The 17,706-nt window shown below is 43.4% G+C and overlaps 2 protein-coding genes across 9 annotated transcripts in view; one reads left to right on the top strand and one right to left on the bottom strand.

The window, feature by feature from the left end:
• The window catches only part of LEF1 (lymphoid enhancer binding factor 1), a 117,293-nt gene extending 103,267 nt beyond the window's left edge, over positions 1-14,026 (bottom strand). For 3 of the 8 annotated variants that reach the window (XM_005207653.5, XM_005207654.5, XM_005207655.5), the window contains exons 1-3: positions 12,634-14,026; positions 10,206-10,272; positions 8,622-8,755 (exon numbers count right to left, since the gene is read on the bottom strand). In XM_005207653.5, coding sequence (XP_005207710.1) covers positions 8,622-8,755; positions 10,206-10,272; positions 12,634-12,846 — 414 coding nt within the window. In that variant the 5' untranslated portion in view covers positions 12,847-14,026. Of the gene's footprint in view, positions 1-4,962; positions 6,649-8,621; positions 8,756-10,205; positions 10,273-11,416 lie in introns of those variants that run through there. The other 5 variants (XM_005207656.5, XM_005207657.5, XM_024993309.2 and 2 more) reach the window with 4 other exon arrangements.
• On the top strand, positions 13,324-15,903 carry LOC132345570 (uncharacterized). The gene is made up of 3 exons (XM_059887884.1): positions 13,324-13,401; positions 13,598-13,986; positions 14,470-15,903. The coding sequence occupies exons 1-3, from the start codon at positions 13,324-13,326 to the stop codon at positions 14,711-14,713; spliced, it is 711 nt and encodes a 236-aa protein (XP_059743867.1). The 3' UTR covers positions 14,714-15,903.
• The last annotated feature ends 1,803 nt before the right edge of the window (positions 15,904-17,706 follow it).

The following is a 17,706-nucleotide window of genomic DNA, read 5'->3' as shown; positions in this document are numbered from 1 at the left end:
ATATGCATTCCATCACATCTTGCTTTAGAGGTAAAAAAAAGTGATACTATATCTAAATGTTTTACCAACAAAGGACAGACTAAATAAATTAGGCAATACATTAGCCATCATTAAAAATGTTGTTACAGAAGAGTAAAAAAGATATCCACTGTATACGGGTGGGAAAACAGGAAAAAAATGGTATATTATGCTCCCATGGCCATGAGTATATAACATATATATTTATGTATGTTTACATGTATTTCTAAACGTGCACAGGAAGAGGTCTAAAAGGCTGCATGGTGAGCTTTGATGACCATCTCTGACAGCAGGATCCTAGGAATTTCATATTTTTTATTCCTTTTGGTCATCTGAGTTTTCTAGTGTACTGCTTTTTTAAATGAAAGTATTTTCTTTTTATTTTCATAAAAAATAGCTAAGCATTACTGAAAAGAAACTGCCAACAAAATCGTCAAAGTAATAATTTGGGGTTTTATATTTTAATCAACATATGATTCATTTAATCAGTGTTTTATGTTCCAGAAGGCAGTAATGGTTGGTTATTTTAAATGACAATTAACAAGTCTTCAGACCTTAAAAAGGGAAGAGCCATGATTCCATTGCTTACTAAAACCAAAGCAGGTTCCTACTGCCCCTGAGGATAGGCTGTTATCTTTAGCATGGAGATTACTACACCCAGCCAGTTTTCATTTGTATAAATTGCCTAGCTCAGTACCTGACACATGGTAATAGTTTAAAAAAAAAAAAAAAGTTAATTGTTCTCCCTTTCCAAAGAATTTGAGTTTTAATTTTAAACTTTTTACTTATACCAAAAAATTGAGTAAAAACCAATTCAAGCAACATCTTGGAGACTTGATTCTTTTCCTAACCCTGTCAGCTACTTAGCTGGTTAGCCCAGTTATAGTAAACAGTAAACATTTTTTACTTTGGTAAAAATTTTTACTTTGGTACTGCTGGTTTTCAGACTTAAAAAAAAAAAAAATCCAAGTTTTGGAGTCTAAGACAAAGTTTGACACACTGGAGATAAGATCACAATACGTTTTTTCCGGGGTCCAAGTCATATGAACTAGAGTGCCAAGATGCTGTGTGTTCATAATTATTACAAGGTAGAATATATACTGTTTAAAATTGGAGAACGCTAACTCTACATTGATATATATATTTAACATTCATTGACTTTTACTGAGAGAAAAAGAAAAGTCTTGAAAGGGTGGAAGCTGGAATTTTCCAATGAGACTAGAAAAGCACTGATTTCTCCTTGCTGCCCGGCCAGCCTATCCCCTTGGACCTGATTTTTTTAGGTGCCAGGAAAGCAAGAAAGACTTAAGTCAGAAGAAAATTCCAAGGGGAAAGAAAAATAACTCGCCTGTCGTCCTCTACATTCACAAGAGGTTCTTAAATCTCTTCTCTATAGATTGTTTGCAGTGGGGAGAAGAAACCCAGCTCTCAAAGGATGAAGGAAAAAAAGTCTCCTAAATAAAAATCAATTATTACCCCAATCCAAGGACTTAAGAGTCATCTGGCAATTTCATACCAAATATCAGAAGGATATAAGAATTTTAACAAATCTTTAATTTAGAAATCTGTTCCCTCATGCATCTCATTCCCTTAGTAGAAGAAATGGTGCTCTCCTAACAACTAGGAGAGAAAAAAAGAGCCCAAGAGAAGAAAGCTGCCTCCCCAAAACTTTTATTTACACAGATATTTTCTTAAGGTTATTGTAAGGCCTTTACCCAGTCATCCAGATTCCAGATCAGCACAGTGACACGGTAAGAAACAACAATTTCTCCCCTTTCTCAGGAGCTTCCTAAATACAGTCAAGCACCTTCTGTGGCAGGATTCCACCAGGCTGGGATGAGACTTGTGCTTTGCTTCCTTAGCTAGACAACAGAGTGCTTTCGCAGGGTCTGTGCCATCTGAATTGCACGTCAATCACATAAGGTAAGCAAGCCAGACATTAACATGCCTCAAGATCAACAGGGAAACAAAGGCTGACGGAGGCCCAAGGCTCTTGATGGAGAGTCATGGAGAGTGATGGACATGGGACTACACCCCAAATCTACTGACATCTTGCCCAGGACTTTCCTCCTCCACAGGCTCAGCCTTCACAAGAGACTGCCTACCTCCACCTAATAAAGACTCAAAAATTTTGCTCTCCATATTGCCAAAGGATATAATCAATTTACAACACATACTGGTCTAGAAAACTCAGCACTGATGCTACTACACGTATTTAGAAAATACACGCAGAATTTTTTAGTGTCTCAAAATACGTCACGTGTTATTGAAAAAAGAAATATCCTTTCTATCTGGGAAAGAATAAAAATGAATTGAGAAGCATTAACCATATGATACTGCAACATAATTGAAGATAGTTTTCTTTTTATTATGACTTCATTTCTGTCTCAAGTACCCTTCTGAAAAAAAGCATTTCCATCATCTCTTCTTGTTCAATTAGGTTTCCAGGACCTAAGTAAAGATAAGTACTTCTCAGGATCAGTCCTCAAATGAGGACCCAGTCCCATTCTTTTTCACTCTAGCAGGGAGCTCTCCAGCTGACTGTTTTCAGCTATTACTTGGAAACTTGACATTCTGCAAGCAATGACTCTGACTTCTTCATTAAAGACATGGTCTAAATGTGTTTTTTTTTTTTTCACTGATGCAACAAATCAAAAAAAGTAATATAATAAAACACTAAGGATTATTTAGTAGACACCTTCAGATTTTCATATAGGATTTGGTTGAATAAAGACAGATCCTTTGGACATATCTGAAAACCATACATGAAAATTTTCTAGTACATTATTCAGCAAATCTACTGAAGTGTCTATTCTGTGCTTTCCTAACACATAACTATCTCAAAGTTCATCAGTAATCTCTGATTAACTGATCAATTATCATTTGCAGTTGGATAGGCTTTATTGCAAAAATGTTCAGAATTTTTTTTTTTTTAAAAAAAGGACTTACAAAAATACCTTTGTATGTCAGCTTTTAACAGTTTTGTTAACTATTTCATACAGAATCTGACAATAATAAAAGAAAATTAAAACTACGCTAGAGCCACTCCTCTTTTTAAATTATAGCACCTTCTTTTACAGCAAAGTCGACAGTTCCTACAGGAACTTCACAAGGTCACAATGTTTAAAAAGTGATCATCAATCTAAAATATATTTTAAAAATTATTTAAATAAAGTCCAATGGCTGGTACCATACATATAGCTAAAATTTCATAAGAATTGAGGCCTAAATGAAGTGTCTGAGAGTGTACCTTTGGTTATAAAGCTGAGAGTTTAAAAAAAAAATTGAGTAAGGACCTGCTGGGACAGTACAAAGCATTACCAAGTCTCTCAAATGCTACAATATTAGCTTTCTACATACTGGATCAGTGTGGCATGATCACTGAAGTGATAACTTTAAGATACAAGTTTGAAATGACTATCTTCTTTAAAAAAACATTCAGTTCCACAACAGCAGCACCTACATAATGCTGAGTTCTACTTTTGCCTTAGAATCAAATATATGTGCTTTTCTGTTGGCCCAAGGACAGTGCTGGCATATTTTCTCTTTAAATTTCAAGTTTATCTTGAAATCAAAGGGAAACCAGTTTTATAAAATCCTATCTATAATATGTAAATGAGGAGCAAGGGGAGTTAGAGACGAATGGAATGATCCCATTGCTTAAAAAAATGTCAGTCACATACACCAAAAACAGTTCTGCCTAAATAACTAACAGGATTAGTTAAAAACAAGACTCAAAAGTTGTAAAAAATTTCTCAGCTGGTATTATGAAAAATACATGTGAGGTAACAAGTTGAAGTCCAGATAGAGCCATTTATGAGGTCCTCACTCTGTCCTGTTAGAATTACAGAAGTCTGTCTGCAAGAAAGAAATGGATCAAAATAATGGGATTGATGAGACCAAGTTGAGGACCTGCATGTGGGCAGGGGGAGGGGAACTTCAAAGAGCAAGATTTTCTGCAAGTTGGCTTAATAGTCTTGTTTTAGTGAAACTAGGTTGTTCTCATGCCTTTATGAATGAACAAGAAATTTCAAGGGTCATTTCAAAAAAACCTATCTGACTAACGATCACACTTCTGCCGCACCAGTCATGCAAGGCAACATCAGCTCCTGAAAGGTCACGTCAGCACGGCACCTGGGACACTTGAATTAGCATGCCAGTCAGTCATAAGATACCTGAATTATCTGAAGGGGGAATGGCAATCACTTCCAATTATTCTGACTGTGATCCTTTCCCTACTCTGTAGCAGTACAATTAAGATGAATCAAACAGAAGAGTTTGGGGCTCTGAGGAGCTTTCCCACATATTCTCTTGAGATCACATTCAAATCTGAGATAGAATACACTTTCTAAAACTTAACTTCTCCTGAACTTAAGAGGAAAATTCCATGTACTTAGCTTCAAAAAGTAGACAACTTATAGGAGAAAATTTTAAATCATTAATCAGTAAGTCACATGAGGTAGCTCCTCAAGGAAAGTGAAAAGACACTTAAAAATTCTGCTGAAAATAAGAGCCAGAGTCTCTCTGAACTGTTAATAAGTCATTGTCTTCCTATCGATGACTATTTCTGTGATTGTTTTCAAAGCTATGCAGTAGTGTGAGAGACAGATGGGTAAGCGTTGCCTTAGTGATCAGACATGTTCACTTAGTTCCTTAATTCCAGATGTGAACGATGACAAAAATCTAATTTTAACTGTAAGCAAACACAAACATGGGCGGAGGCTGGTGGGGGCAGGTTAAGACAAAGTTCTAAGAGGAATAATTCTGCTCATTAGACGTCAAAATGTTGACCCCCTCCAGGTAAAAACCATACCACAGAAGTGAACTGCTCAAAATAATTATAAAAGAACCCTGAAGCATTTTAAGAGCAAAAATAAGAAAAATGAATCTACTAAAAATAAGAAAAGATGATGAAATTCAAACACAGACATCTTCCTTTCCCACCTGAAAATCCATCCTGAGAAAGATCACAAAGAAGCCAGCGATGCAGTCAGCAACACTGTCCTGACCAGGTGTCGCTGCGGTTGGTGTGAGCTGAGCACCGACGCTTGCTGTTGCTTCCTGCACCGAGTCTGCTACTGTTCCTTCCCTGAGCAGCTGAAGAGAACCCAGTCGTTTCTCTTCAGAGGTGTTAAACATTTGGGTTGCTTGAGGGACAAATGGAAGTTTGACACCTAAGACGAATAACCACAGTGCATGAAGCCAATGGGAACTTTCACTATGTAAAGGCAGCCAAGCTCACTGTCTCACGGCTTTCAGGCACACAAGGGCCAGGACCCAGCACAGGAGGCAACCAACTATGTAGTCCTTTTTAAGACATCGCCATTGGCCTCCAAGGATTTTCATAAATGAGACTCAGAGAAAGAAGGTCTTGGGAGTATGCTTTTAATAAACTCTCCAGAGCCCCTGCTCTGAAATATTTAAGAAGCTGCTACATCTTCTCACACTCAGTGAAAATGACCATCCCAAGCCAAGGTTTACTGTGCTTTAAGAACTCACACTGACACCAAACATGTTATTATTATAGGTGCTTTCTTGCTAGGCCTGCCTCATTTATCTGAACAAGAATTCCTATTTAAAATTCTATGAGACACCCATTCACAAGATTTCTAGTACAGACACACCTCTAAGAATTCCAGTTCTGGAAGGATGTAATTAGCCAATTAAAATTTTCCTTCAGATGGGGGGAAAAAAAAAGCTTGAATGGCAATAGTGGTTCTTCTGTGCAGGTAACTCTATATATTTAGGTCATGAGTAAGGGCTGTGTGAGCAAATATATGTCAGTGTTTGTCTTAAAAAGAGCAAATGCATATAGAATTGTTAAAATGAGCTACCAGCAGAAACACTCCTGTGCATGCCAGTTGGCCTTGGCTGGTATTCTCTGGATTATCTAAGGTTACAAGCAAACAGAAGATTCTGTGTGGGGAAGGGGCAGTTGGGTTTTCCCTCACCACCCCCCCTCCATGTTTTTCTAATCCTAACACCTGAGGGCAGCAGATACAGTAAACAAGGGGTTGTTTGTAATGCAAATCCAAGCAGCAGGGCTGACTAGGGACAGCTCCCACCCCAAGTCCAAACACAAATGGTCACCCTGCTCCTGACACCCTGGATGCAAACCTATCACTGTGGATGTCCGCTAGGCAAACACTCAGTCCTGCTAAGAACAGAGTTAAAGAGCAAGAGGCAGAAGTGTGGTTGGGGTGAAGGGGAGGGGTTGCCTTCCGGTTAAAGTGCTTTGGGACTTAGCATTAAAAACAGCTGTTACCCATTAAAAACCAAAGACTGCGACCCACTTCGGCTGGACCCTAAAAGAGAAAAATTGAACATAGTCTTGTGGTTAAAACTGCAAAGCTTCTGGAATTGGGCGAACTGCAGAATACTGGCAAGAAAAGGTGCCTAAAATAAATGTGTTCTAAAATGGAACAGAATAAAAGCAAAGCAGCAGATAGGAGGGTAAGGTAACTGTTTCCTAACCACACCCCTTTCCTCCACTCTACCCCCACCAACATTTATTCTGGCCACAAATCTTTCCTAAACAATGAATGACTGTTCAATTCACTGACCTCAAAATTTTAATATATACACTAACAATAAATACTTTCCATTCTATCAATTTAAAATGATTAGTATACTGAGGGGCTAGGGGAAAAGGCTGGTTTAAAGAGGAAGAGCAGCTTAATTTTCAATATTGTTGGGAATAACAATATAAATAACAATAGATTTTTATTATATTGACTTTTAAAAAATTATTGCCTTGAAAGAAGAACTGGCTGAACTGAAGAACAAATTTCACAAATACTTATTAAGCATACTTATTACTTACTATTATAAGTATTACTTAATACTTATTAACTGTGTTCACAGCCTAAAAGTGTAAGATTATTTTAGTGGCTATTTTCTATTGTTACCAAGTCAGAGACTATAGTTTGATTTGTTGGAAAGATTATTTGTTATTCTAAAAAGGCTTCAGCAGAAATCTTCAGTTATTTCTTATCTAAAATATAGTCTCCTTCCCCCACCCCTTCAAAACATCAACAAGAAAAAAATAGCCCAACTTTAAATTATCTGATATGTATGCATATTTAATTCAACAGAAACAAAGTCTCCTACAAATTTTAAAACTCATAAGCATTTATCTGGGTGGTCGCTAAATGTTAAAAACTGTTTGCTTTTATTAGTTCATTCACTTTTTAGGTAAGAGATTCATATGTACCGCACACACATTTCTATCATTAAATATTTGAAAAGCCTTTTAAAATGTGAAATCACTATTTCCTATAACAACCATCATAAGATTTCCTAGATCTCCATTTTAGCTTCTATGTGAAAATTGGAAAAATCTTATTCCCTACTTAAGAGGTCAAATATCTTTTTGAAATTCATGGGAAAAAATAACTTTTAAATCACAGTGCCCCGCAAAAAGTGGTTATATTTCCTAGATCGATCTCTTCAACAGCTGAGGGCCACAGATAATCAAGATAAGCACAAATACTCTTTATTTGTTCATGACTGATTAGGAAATATTTCTCTTTTCTACATTGGAGTATCTCATGGTTCCCAGATTCTGTCCACTGAGATATCAACGACAGTACTTGCCCCAGATGTCTTCCACTGATTTTTTTTTTTCTTTTCACTTGGTGAAAGCACTGGGCTAATAAGGCAAAGATACAGGTTCCATTTTATGATCCTAGATTTGACTCGCAGGAAGGCCAGTTAGACTGAAACATGATCCCCAAGACCCAAACATACATGTTTTTCATTGGGCTTTGGGTGGCACAGGGAGAGTGAGGCCAGAAAGAAGGTAAACATATTGATGGATCAGTAAAAATCCACCACTACCTCCAAAGAGATGAACCTCAGGGAGGACTCCATTTCACACTCAGGTACCACAGAAGTTACCCTTTGGATGTTTTCTTACTGTATAAATTGAGGTTTCCATGTTAACCGTAATGTATAAGGCAGTTTTAATGCCTCCACATTTTCAGAACTTAAAAGTTAACTGAGCCACCACTTAAAAGAAAAATTTTTTTTCATTAAGAGTTATTTTCAAGCGATACTTCTTAGCAACTGACAATAAAGTAAAAATAGCTCATTGCTCCCCCACACCTAAACTGATTTTAAAGAAACATTAGCTAACACAACAAAATGAGACACTGTTTTAAAAGCTGAAGTAACATTCCCAATGTTCAGTTCCAAGTGAGCCAAAGGAATTCTGATTCTACATAGCTTACCAGCAGTGAAAGCCATAGACCACTTAGTTAATTGAAAGATTAAATCAATTTCTCTCTCTCATCAGAGTAGAAAGCATAATACTCATAAAATCATGAGTTTGTTGATTTAAATTCACTTGATATCATGATAGCTCATGATCTGTTTTTTTATTCATCTTAACCAATAAACCAAAAGCTAATATCCGAAGGTCAAAATATCAAAAAGTAGCACCATTTTAAGGCAGCCATTCCTTATAACATGTCTTATTTAGCAACAACTGGTCATATATAATGAAAGCATTTCCAGTAAGTTTAAAAAAACAAACATTTTGCCAAAAATACAAATTAATTTGCACTTCTGAAAATAATTTGCAACATCAGCATGTTACTCACTGTTCTTGGGATGGGTGGAGAAAGAGATCCATTTGACATGTATGGGTCATTATTCATATTTGGCATCATTATGTATCCAGAATAACTCGAGTAAGAGGGTCCCTTATTGTAGAGACCTCCATCTGGATGCTTTCCTAAGAGAAGGCAAAGAACAATCAATGATGCTTTGACTTCCTTTTATATCACTGTATTTTTCATTGAAAAGTTAATAGTTCTACTATAAATTAGACTTTACATGAGATTGTTTACAAAATATTATAACTGGGTTATTATGCTCTATTTTATATTGACAGTATTTACTCTCTTAAATGGCTTAGCAGTGAACCAGATGTTTTAAAAACATGTGGTTCAATTTACTTCCAGTACTGACTGGTGTTTTTACAAAAATAAGTGTTATCCATCTAACTTAATTTGCTCTAATACTAACAAACTGGACTAAGAAATACAGACACATGAAAAAAGGCCTACAAAGCTATAATATAAATACACTAGGCTATTCAGCTATACACACACATATATATTTATACACCTAAAGTTACACTCCACTTTATAGGCAAACAAAAAATTCTACCTGTACTTCTGGATTTCTGGAAATTTTCTAGATTTTACTGACGGAGCAAGTTGTGTCTAGCATATGGGAAACTACCCAAATTTATGAAGGATTAACTCCAGGAGACTTAATTTTATGTGCTACATTTATATCACACTGCCAAAGAAAAGTGCGTTTGCGTGTGTGTGTTCAGTGTATACATTTCTTCCCTTTTATCTGTGTATCTACTTTGAGGCTCAGAAGGAAGCTTGATATTATAGTTCTCTTCCTTTCTTCCCCTGGCTGACATGTATGTGCGAACCCTTCATTCTGGTCAGGCCAATTGTAAGTAATTAAAGGAGAACAGAAATGCAGGCTGTTCAACAAGGGAACCCTAGACATCACAGATTCTTTTAAAGTCACAGGGAGTTCTCCTTAAGTCTCAAAAAAAAAACACGCAGGATTTTTACAGTTTTGAGCAAGAATCAGAAATGGGGAGAAAATCCATCATGTTTCATAGGCATAGTTCTTAATTTTAAGATTAAAGTGTTATATTTTTACATATTAGATTCTTCTTTAGTGAGCTGTATTTAGTCTGTGCATATAGTGCCTGGCTTCTCACTAAAACAAGAAACTGCAAACAAATGAAGACCCACTTGAAACTATTCCTGTTGGAAAATAAATCGGTGTAGACTGTCACTGTTTGTAAAAATGCATGAAAAAAAAATACTAAAGATGTATGACAATTAGAATATTAGGGAAAATGAGGAAAAGAGAAATACTCATTATAGACATTTCTCTTCCATAAAGAATCTGGAAGCCAAAGGAAATTCAAAAGCCCTTAACTCATTCAGTTTTATAATTATGGAAATATGTATTAGAGGTAAGCAATAAGTTTTCTGGATTTTCTTTACCATTTTGGTCAAACAATGGGCACAATCTTATTACATATGCTTCGAGTTTTTTGGATGCAAATAAAAATAGCAAATGTACCAATATTCACAAATTGTACATGTTAAATAATAAAGTTGGGAGAAGTAGAATTAGCATCTTACCATCATCAGGATGTTCTCTGGCCTTGTCATGGTAGGACTCCTGAGAGGTTTGTGCTTGTCTGGCCACCTACCAGCACAAATCCCCACCCCCAAAAGAAAGAAAATTGCTTTAGAGTTTGTGACAATGATGATATAAGTGCATATCCACTGGTAACTCAAAAAAGGGGGATTAGATGCAACTCAATCTACCTGTTTTATTAATCTAAGAGGACAGGCTAGGACTGAGTCCTGGGAAATCTTTTCAATGTGTTCCTGAGAACTACCTCTACGGTACTAGAAACTACAAATGACAATAACAACTGAAATGAACCTGTCAACAATCCACATGCTGTTCTGACCACTGTTTACTAAAATACATCAAGACTACGTGGATACCTAATATGATAGGAATTTCAGTTATGGGGGTTGATCATTTTGATAGTTTCTTCAACCACTATTTACTTCAGTCAGAGATGATTAAAAGCAGGCTGAAATATCATTTTGCAACCAAAAATGACATTTTAAATAAAAACAAGCCCATGACTCACAAGTGGGGGTCTTAGGCCATTGTCCCAAACCAATTACAGCAGGAGCTCCCCTATTCCTAAGCTACCATGGCTGTCAGTGCGAGCTTACAAGAGAAAAGTGAACTATTCTGTGGTTAAAGGGAGGAAAACTTGAGAGTCGAGCTACAGACATCTAAAAGGTAGCCCAGCTAATATCGGTTCTGGTAACCACCATCCACCCAGATTCAACCACGTGCAAATCGGTGGTATTACCCCTTCAGCATCTTCCTTGGGTCTGCCCCATGCCCACTTATCACCAGCAAAGATTAACAGAGCCCTAATACCTGAGTTCTGGGGCTTCAAACACAGCTCCCTTCTCCCCAGGCAAAAACATGTAGAAAATGTGAAGTGGGTGGCAAATTTATTTATAGAAAAAGGAAGGGCAAGGGAAAAGGGCAGAAATTTGAAAAGGCTATTCTACAAATACGAGTTTGGCCTCAAGTGTTTCGGAGGCTATTTGGTTCCTTGGACATGTGTCCTCCCAGTGACCTCCTCTCCCCGCCCAATACACAGTCACAAATCTTTTAAGTGGAATTAGGTATGCTCTGGGCAACCCCAGTTTCCCCCCTAAGTTGGCATGTTGAGATGAAAGATTCAGGGGAGAGACAACACCCCAATGTTTTCCTTAGGACCCAGGCCCTGGGCCTTCCAAAACGCGTTACTCACCCCTGCCATTGGGATAAAGAAGGTAATTCTGAGGTGCTCTTAAACTTGCTGTTTAAAACACAAAATGTCTCCGCCCCCAAAACCACAGGCTTTCTTTTTGGGGGCAGAAGGATGCCATTTAAGGAAAAAGAATATACCCTCCAGATTTCTTTGGAGGCAAAAAGCGTTGGTGAAACCATTTGAGTGTCAGGACTTTTCTACCGGATTTCCTCCAAAGCGTCTCCAGTTGTTGAACAACGGTGGCCAGTGGAGTGTCGGGTATCAGGGTCCATCCGCCTCCCCCACCTCTGAAGCTCTCCGCGAGGCCTGAAATAGCCCTTCCGCGAGGTCCCGCTCGCGGCTTGCTCTCGCCAGCACCCACGTGTCTCTATTTACTCTACTCGGGTTACCAACGCTATCGCCCGCAGCGGGCCAAGAGATCAGATAAGCGCTTTCCACCCTCCCCTGAGTGGGTGCCCTGGCTTCCGCTGCCTCTCTCTGACTCGCCCTTCTTCTGCATAGATTTAAGGCCTGATTCGGGCCCAAACATAAGCGTGCTTTTTTTCCCCTTTAAGTGGCGATGGATGGGGAAAACCAGCCGGTAGTGAGAGAGCCCTCCTGGGGTGGCTCAGCTCGGCGCGCCCACGGCTCCGGCAGCAGGCGCGGCGGCGGAGAGGACCCGGCTCCGCACCGCCCCCGCCGCCCGGGCGCGCGCCCCCTCCGCGGGCCGGCCCAGCGCTAGCCCCGCTCGGCGGCGGTTGGGCCCGCCACCCCTTCCTCTCTCCCTGCGGCTCTGCTCGTCTGTACCTAAGCCTTTGGTGGTGTACGCACTTTTGCAGAGACATCTACCGAGAGATAGCGGGTGCACTTTGTTTTCCGTCCTACGGGAGAACTTCTCAGGACCGCTGTTCAGACATCCTCGCCTTAATGCACTGCACCCTCTGAACCCCACCAAAAAGGCCGAAGGCGAAACGTCAGTGGGTTAAGCGCAGGTTCTCCTGGCCGCAAACCAACGGTTTAGTCACCGAACGCCAAAACTGATACACTTGGACGCTTCCCTGCACTCCCCTCCACCCCACACACAGGAAGAACGCAGACCAGAAGCCCAGCCACCCCCCATCCCGCTCCCAGCAGACCTACCGGGGACCCGGGCTGCCCGGCGCCTTCCCTCCCTTCCTCCCTCGGCTCTTCCCCGGGACCCGGCAGGCCTCTCAGGGATGGGGCAGCGGCCGGCTCACCTCGTGTCCGTTGCTCGCCGGGATGATTTCGGATTCGTTGACCAAGGAAGACTTGATGTCGGCTAAGTCACCTTCCTCTTCAGGGTGACTGATCTCGGCGAAGATCTTCTCCTTCTGAGGATCGCCCTCGTCCTTGAAGGGGATCATCTCGTCCGTGGCGCAGAGTTCCGGGTCCCCCCCACCGCCGCCGCCTGCCCCGGAGAGTTGGGGCATCCCGACCACTGTGTAATCTCCGCTCCGCGGGGGGAGCACCCCAGGCAACAGCAGAAAAGAGAAGGGATCAACGAAAAGGGGGAGAGGAAAAGGAGAATTGGAAGGATGCGTCAGGGAGTAGAGAGGGCGGAAGCCGGGCTGGAGAGCGCTGGGCTGGCAGCCGGCGGCCGGAGCTGCTGCAGCGGCACCCGAGCCCCGGTGGCCGCCCGCGCCTTCCCACTCGGCGGAGACCGACGCCGGCGCCCGTCCCCGAGGCCGAACAACACAGGGCGGCGAGGACCGCCGCGGCCGGCGCCTCTGGGGGCGTCTGTGCCGCGCGCTAGGCTAGGCTGTCAGGGCGGCCGCCCCACGGCCCCGGCGTCTCCGGGGTCTGCGCGCGGAGGACGCCGGTTCTGGAGGAGATTTCGACTCTCCAAAGTGCAGGGGAGGGTCTGTCGGCGCGACTCTTCGCAGATCTCTCCACCTTAGCTTCCCTGGATGACGGTCCAGGAGTTTGTTTCCCGAGAGAAGGAGCGAGCTGGGCAAAACGGCCCCGTTTACCCCAGTAGAGACGGTGTAAGGAGAATCAGAAGATAATGAAATGTCCACTTCCTGGAGGACTAAAAAAAAAAAAAAAGCCACCCGGGTTGGAGATGTCCGTTTCAAAGCTTCTTATTTCCTTCCCTTTCGCTTCGGTTTTCCTTCTCCAGGCGCATTCAATCTGCCGGAGGAGAAGGTGGGGGGCGGAGGAGGAGGGGAAGAGAAAGAGTAGAAGTTTGCCAAGAATAAACTTTGTGCCGGCGAGCGCAGGGAGTCGGCAGTGGAGGGCACTACTGGGTCTCTGGGCGTCACAGCAGGGACCTCGGACCCAAAAGATTCTGCCGGGAGCTGGAGCCGGCACACACACACTCACACACACACAGCCCGACTCCTCTTTGTTCCCGGCTCGAGTTTCTTCAGTCTGGCTCGCTCGCTCTTTTGCTCGCCGCTCTCCACGCCTCCGCCGGGCCGCTTGTCAAAGAGCTGTACCCCTCCGGTTCCCCCGGCCAGGGGGTGGGAGACGCCTGGAGCTTGGCCGCGTGCGGAGCTGCGGATGCGTCCCAGCTCCTCCGCCGCCGCAGAGCGCACAGCCTGGTCCCTCCTCCGCGCCCTGCCCCGCAGGTGAGCGGCTGCGCCTCCCCGCCGCCTCTCCTCCTCCCGCGCCTCGCCGGCGCTGAAAAGCTGCCCACTTGCGTCGCTTCTCCTCCCCTTCCCCTCCCCCGCCTCCAGCTTTCCTTGGCTGCCCGCTGGGGTGGGGGTGGTGGGGGGGGGGAGAAAGGCGGGGGGGGAGGGGGACGGCGAGAAGGAGGTGGTGATTGAGGACTTTTTTATTTTTCTTTTCCCAGAGCCTGTAGGACGAGTCCTAGGTTTGGGGGGGGGGGGGGAGTGTGTGTGTGTGTGTGTGTGTGTGTACGCGCGCGCCTAGGGGGAAGATTCAGGCAACTTGGCCAGGGATGGAAGGACCCGGCGTTTCTTGTAACCCACGAAAGGCACGCTTTGCCCGCGTGAAATTGACAAGAAACTCTGCCCCAGCGGTTTAACTTCATCATCTAAGTGTCTCTTCTCTTGTTCCCTTCCCACCCACCCTCCTCTTTCCTCCGCCAGTCTCTCCCCCACCTCTTTTCCGCCTCTCCCTCTCCCTCCCTTGCTCTGGCAGTGGGAAGAAGATGAAAGAGAAGCCGCCGCAGCTGTGATCGACACCACAGTGATAGATGCTCTGACAGAGGGGATGAGGCGGGAATCGGGGACACAGAGAAGGGAAAGGGGAAACATAACACATTGCTCAACTAATGAGAGAACGGAAGCAAGAAGAACAAGAAAGAGTTGTGGCTTTCCTAAATACATGTAAAAGGACAAGGGAACACATGCTAACAAAAATAAAACCTCCAGACTTAACGAGAAAAATAGGAGGAAGAAAAAACCGAAGACTGAATCGTAATTATCGCTTTTTAAGCAAGATCTTTTTCATTACATCCTCACCATAGGATGCTCACACACAGTTACACTAGGTCGCTCGTGTATTTTCGAAGATACATGCCACAATGTGTGGGAACCTCATAAAGAACGAAAAAAACCACCCAAGTTGGGGGCGGGGGGAGAGGCAAAAGGACCCAGGAGAGTGAAGCCGGTAGGAGGAGGGAGGACAGGGCAGTCTCTGGCACCTCAGACTTCGGGCTCAAAGAGACCCTTGAAGATGCAAATCCAAATTCAACCTCAAAAATTTCCCAGCCTCCACTGTCTCTTTGATGCATTTTGTACAAGGACAGGACTTTTAAGGAGATGCTTTGTGAAAGTTACAGTATAAACGAAGCTGAAGTTTGAAAACACATCACATTTTGTTCCTTGGCTCTCAAACTCCCTCAGTTAAAAATCCAGGCAAAATTATTATACCCAATACAGTAGCCATCTGTAAAACCTCAGAACAGTAAACAAGAGACAGGAAGAAATGTGTCTCCATCTCCCTTAAATTGAAAATGGGGAAAACATTACAGAATCAGACTTTAGCTCTGTTATATAGGAATAGGCATGTAAAGATCCCTCTTCTTTTGTGTAAGGGAGAAATTGCATGCTGCTAGACATCGTATAAGTAAAGATGTTAACAATGCTCTAAACGAGCACTCAAAATATCGCTTATTGGTAATTACTTGAGATGGGAATCCACTAGGAAACAATTTGTAAAACTATCATTTAAAGCATTCAGTTGGTCTCATAGAGCATGGCCAGTAGTCACAGGGAAAATTTCTGTCTCAGGTTCTGTTCAGTTCAGTCGCTCAGTCGTGTCCCGCTCCTTGTGTCTCAGGTTAGGGTAACATTAAAGGGCTGGTGATGGGAGCCAGAGAGAGTAAAGCATTAAATCCTCTGCAAATAGGTGAGAATGCTATGCCTTAAAGAATATTTTCTACAATGTGTAAGGCAATACTAAAAAGATGGGGGGAAACCCAATTTTACTTTTTGGTTGGTAACATGCAACTTCACTAGGCACCGGTGAGTGTGATGTCTCAGAGATGTGAACATGTAGCTATGTCAGACATTTATTCCCTCTGTTTTGGAGAAGGAAATGGCAACTCACTCCAGTATTCTTGCCTGGGAAATCCCATGGACAGAGGAGCCTGGAAGGCTACAGTCAATGGGGTCTCAGAGTCAGACACGACTTAGTGACTGAGCACACATACCCTCTGTTCTAAAAGAAATATGGGAAAACAAAGTAAAAAGTCCTCCCATAAATGCGCCAATTCGACGGACAGGAAAAGAACTGGAAAATGCAGTTTCACCAAAACAGCCAGAGTAGAGATTCCTTTTCATCAGACTGTCAAGGGGTGGGGGTGGGGGGATTTTCTGGAAGCCAAAGAGATTAAATGACGGCTCCTACATCTGCCCCCCTCCCCGTTAAAGTGTCGCAACTAATTCGAATCCCATTTACTCCTTCATGTTAATTATCTGGACTCCCTGAGTCATTTGGAGCTCAGCTCCAGGTGTCCTGGAGATTAAGAGCTCGAGAAGATGGGAATTGGGGGAACAATAACTAGTGGGAACTGTTTGCTATAAGGGCTGAGGGTAGGTGGCTGCGTTTTACATTTTGCGGCAAACCTCACCTTTGGAAACACTGTTTCTAACGAAATCACCCAGCGTCTTACTCTATTTGCGTGACTGTTTTCCCTCCCCGTGGCGTGCGGGGTGTTTCGTTCGCTGATTGTCCTTAGCATTGTTGCAAGTCTTCTGACAAGGTGCATTTAAAAGGGGCTTTTCTAGAAAGCATTCATTCAAGTTTGTTTTTTTTTTTTAAAGCTTTGTCTGGGAGGGAGATGGACATTTCCACGCGAAGTCTGTCTCTTCAGGGAGAAAAGCTGGGAGACACTGGACGGGCGAGGCAACCCCGGGGAAGGCGTTCCTTCCCTCCTTTACAGGTTCAGTGAAGTTCCTGGCAAAGGTATTTGTGTCGCGGAGAGGTCTCTTCTAATTCGTGTGGGACTGCTAGTAACATACACAGCCGCCTTTTGGGGCGCAAGGTCCGGGACCTGGTGGGTGTTGCGAGCGAGAGACACCGCCGCCCCCTTCTCTCGGATGTAGAGCCAGGTTGTTCGTGTGAACTCGAGCGAACGACTGAAGGTTAGCTGTTGCAGGTTCACTCCTTCAGGATGTGGGTTTCAGGGGGCGTTTTGATGTGATTTAATTCCGACCGTGAAACAATTGCTAAGGACTGGATTGCTGTTGGTTTTTCCCCTTTTGGTGGCTTTGGTTGGTTGGGGTTTACATTGGGAGCGAACTGTGACTTGTTTTATAGCAACACTTCCTTCTAAGCCGGGCGCCGACGCCCGCGCTGCGCGTGGGGGGCGAAGCGCCCACCCTGCGCCGGAACAGGGAGAGAGGGGGGCTGCAAAGACGGTTCTCGAAGTCGGCAGGGTGCATACAGCCCAGCCCCCCGCGGGTGCGGACAGGGGGACTAGACTGACCCCCACCCACACCAGAGACCCCTCCTACCTGTGGGGGGAAGGGGTCGCTGCCAAGTCAAGTCAGCTGCAGACACGCCAATGAGTACTTAATTACAGGGAAGAGAGAAAAGCGCGGTGCCCTTCAGAGCCCTCTCCGCCTCCTCAGCCCTAAGTCCCCGCCCGGGCTCCGGGTCTCCCCCTTTGTGTGGCCTGGACTCTCTCCCAGCGACAACTTTGGTGGGATCCCAGAGGAAGGAGGTGGCCGGAGGAGGGGGTACGGAAAAGGATGCTGCAAGAGAGAGACGCGAGCGTGAAGGACTAGAAAAACGAATAATGTGATTCCAGGGACGGAACACCAACACCCCTCCATTTCCCACGCCGGCGTCACCAGGGGACTAAAACTGTGGGCATC

Source organism: Bos taurus, chromosome 6 (assembly GCF_002263795.3).
Source record: "Bos taurus isolate L1 Dominette 01449 registration number 42190680 breed Hereford chromosome 6, ARS-UCD2.0, whole genome shotgun sequence".
Lineage (NCBI taxonomy): Eukaryota > Metazoa > Chordata > Mammalia > Artiodactyla > Bovidae > Bos > Bos taurus.
This window is presented reverse-complemented; position numbering and strand designations above follow the sequence as displayed.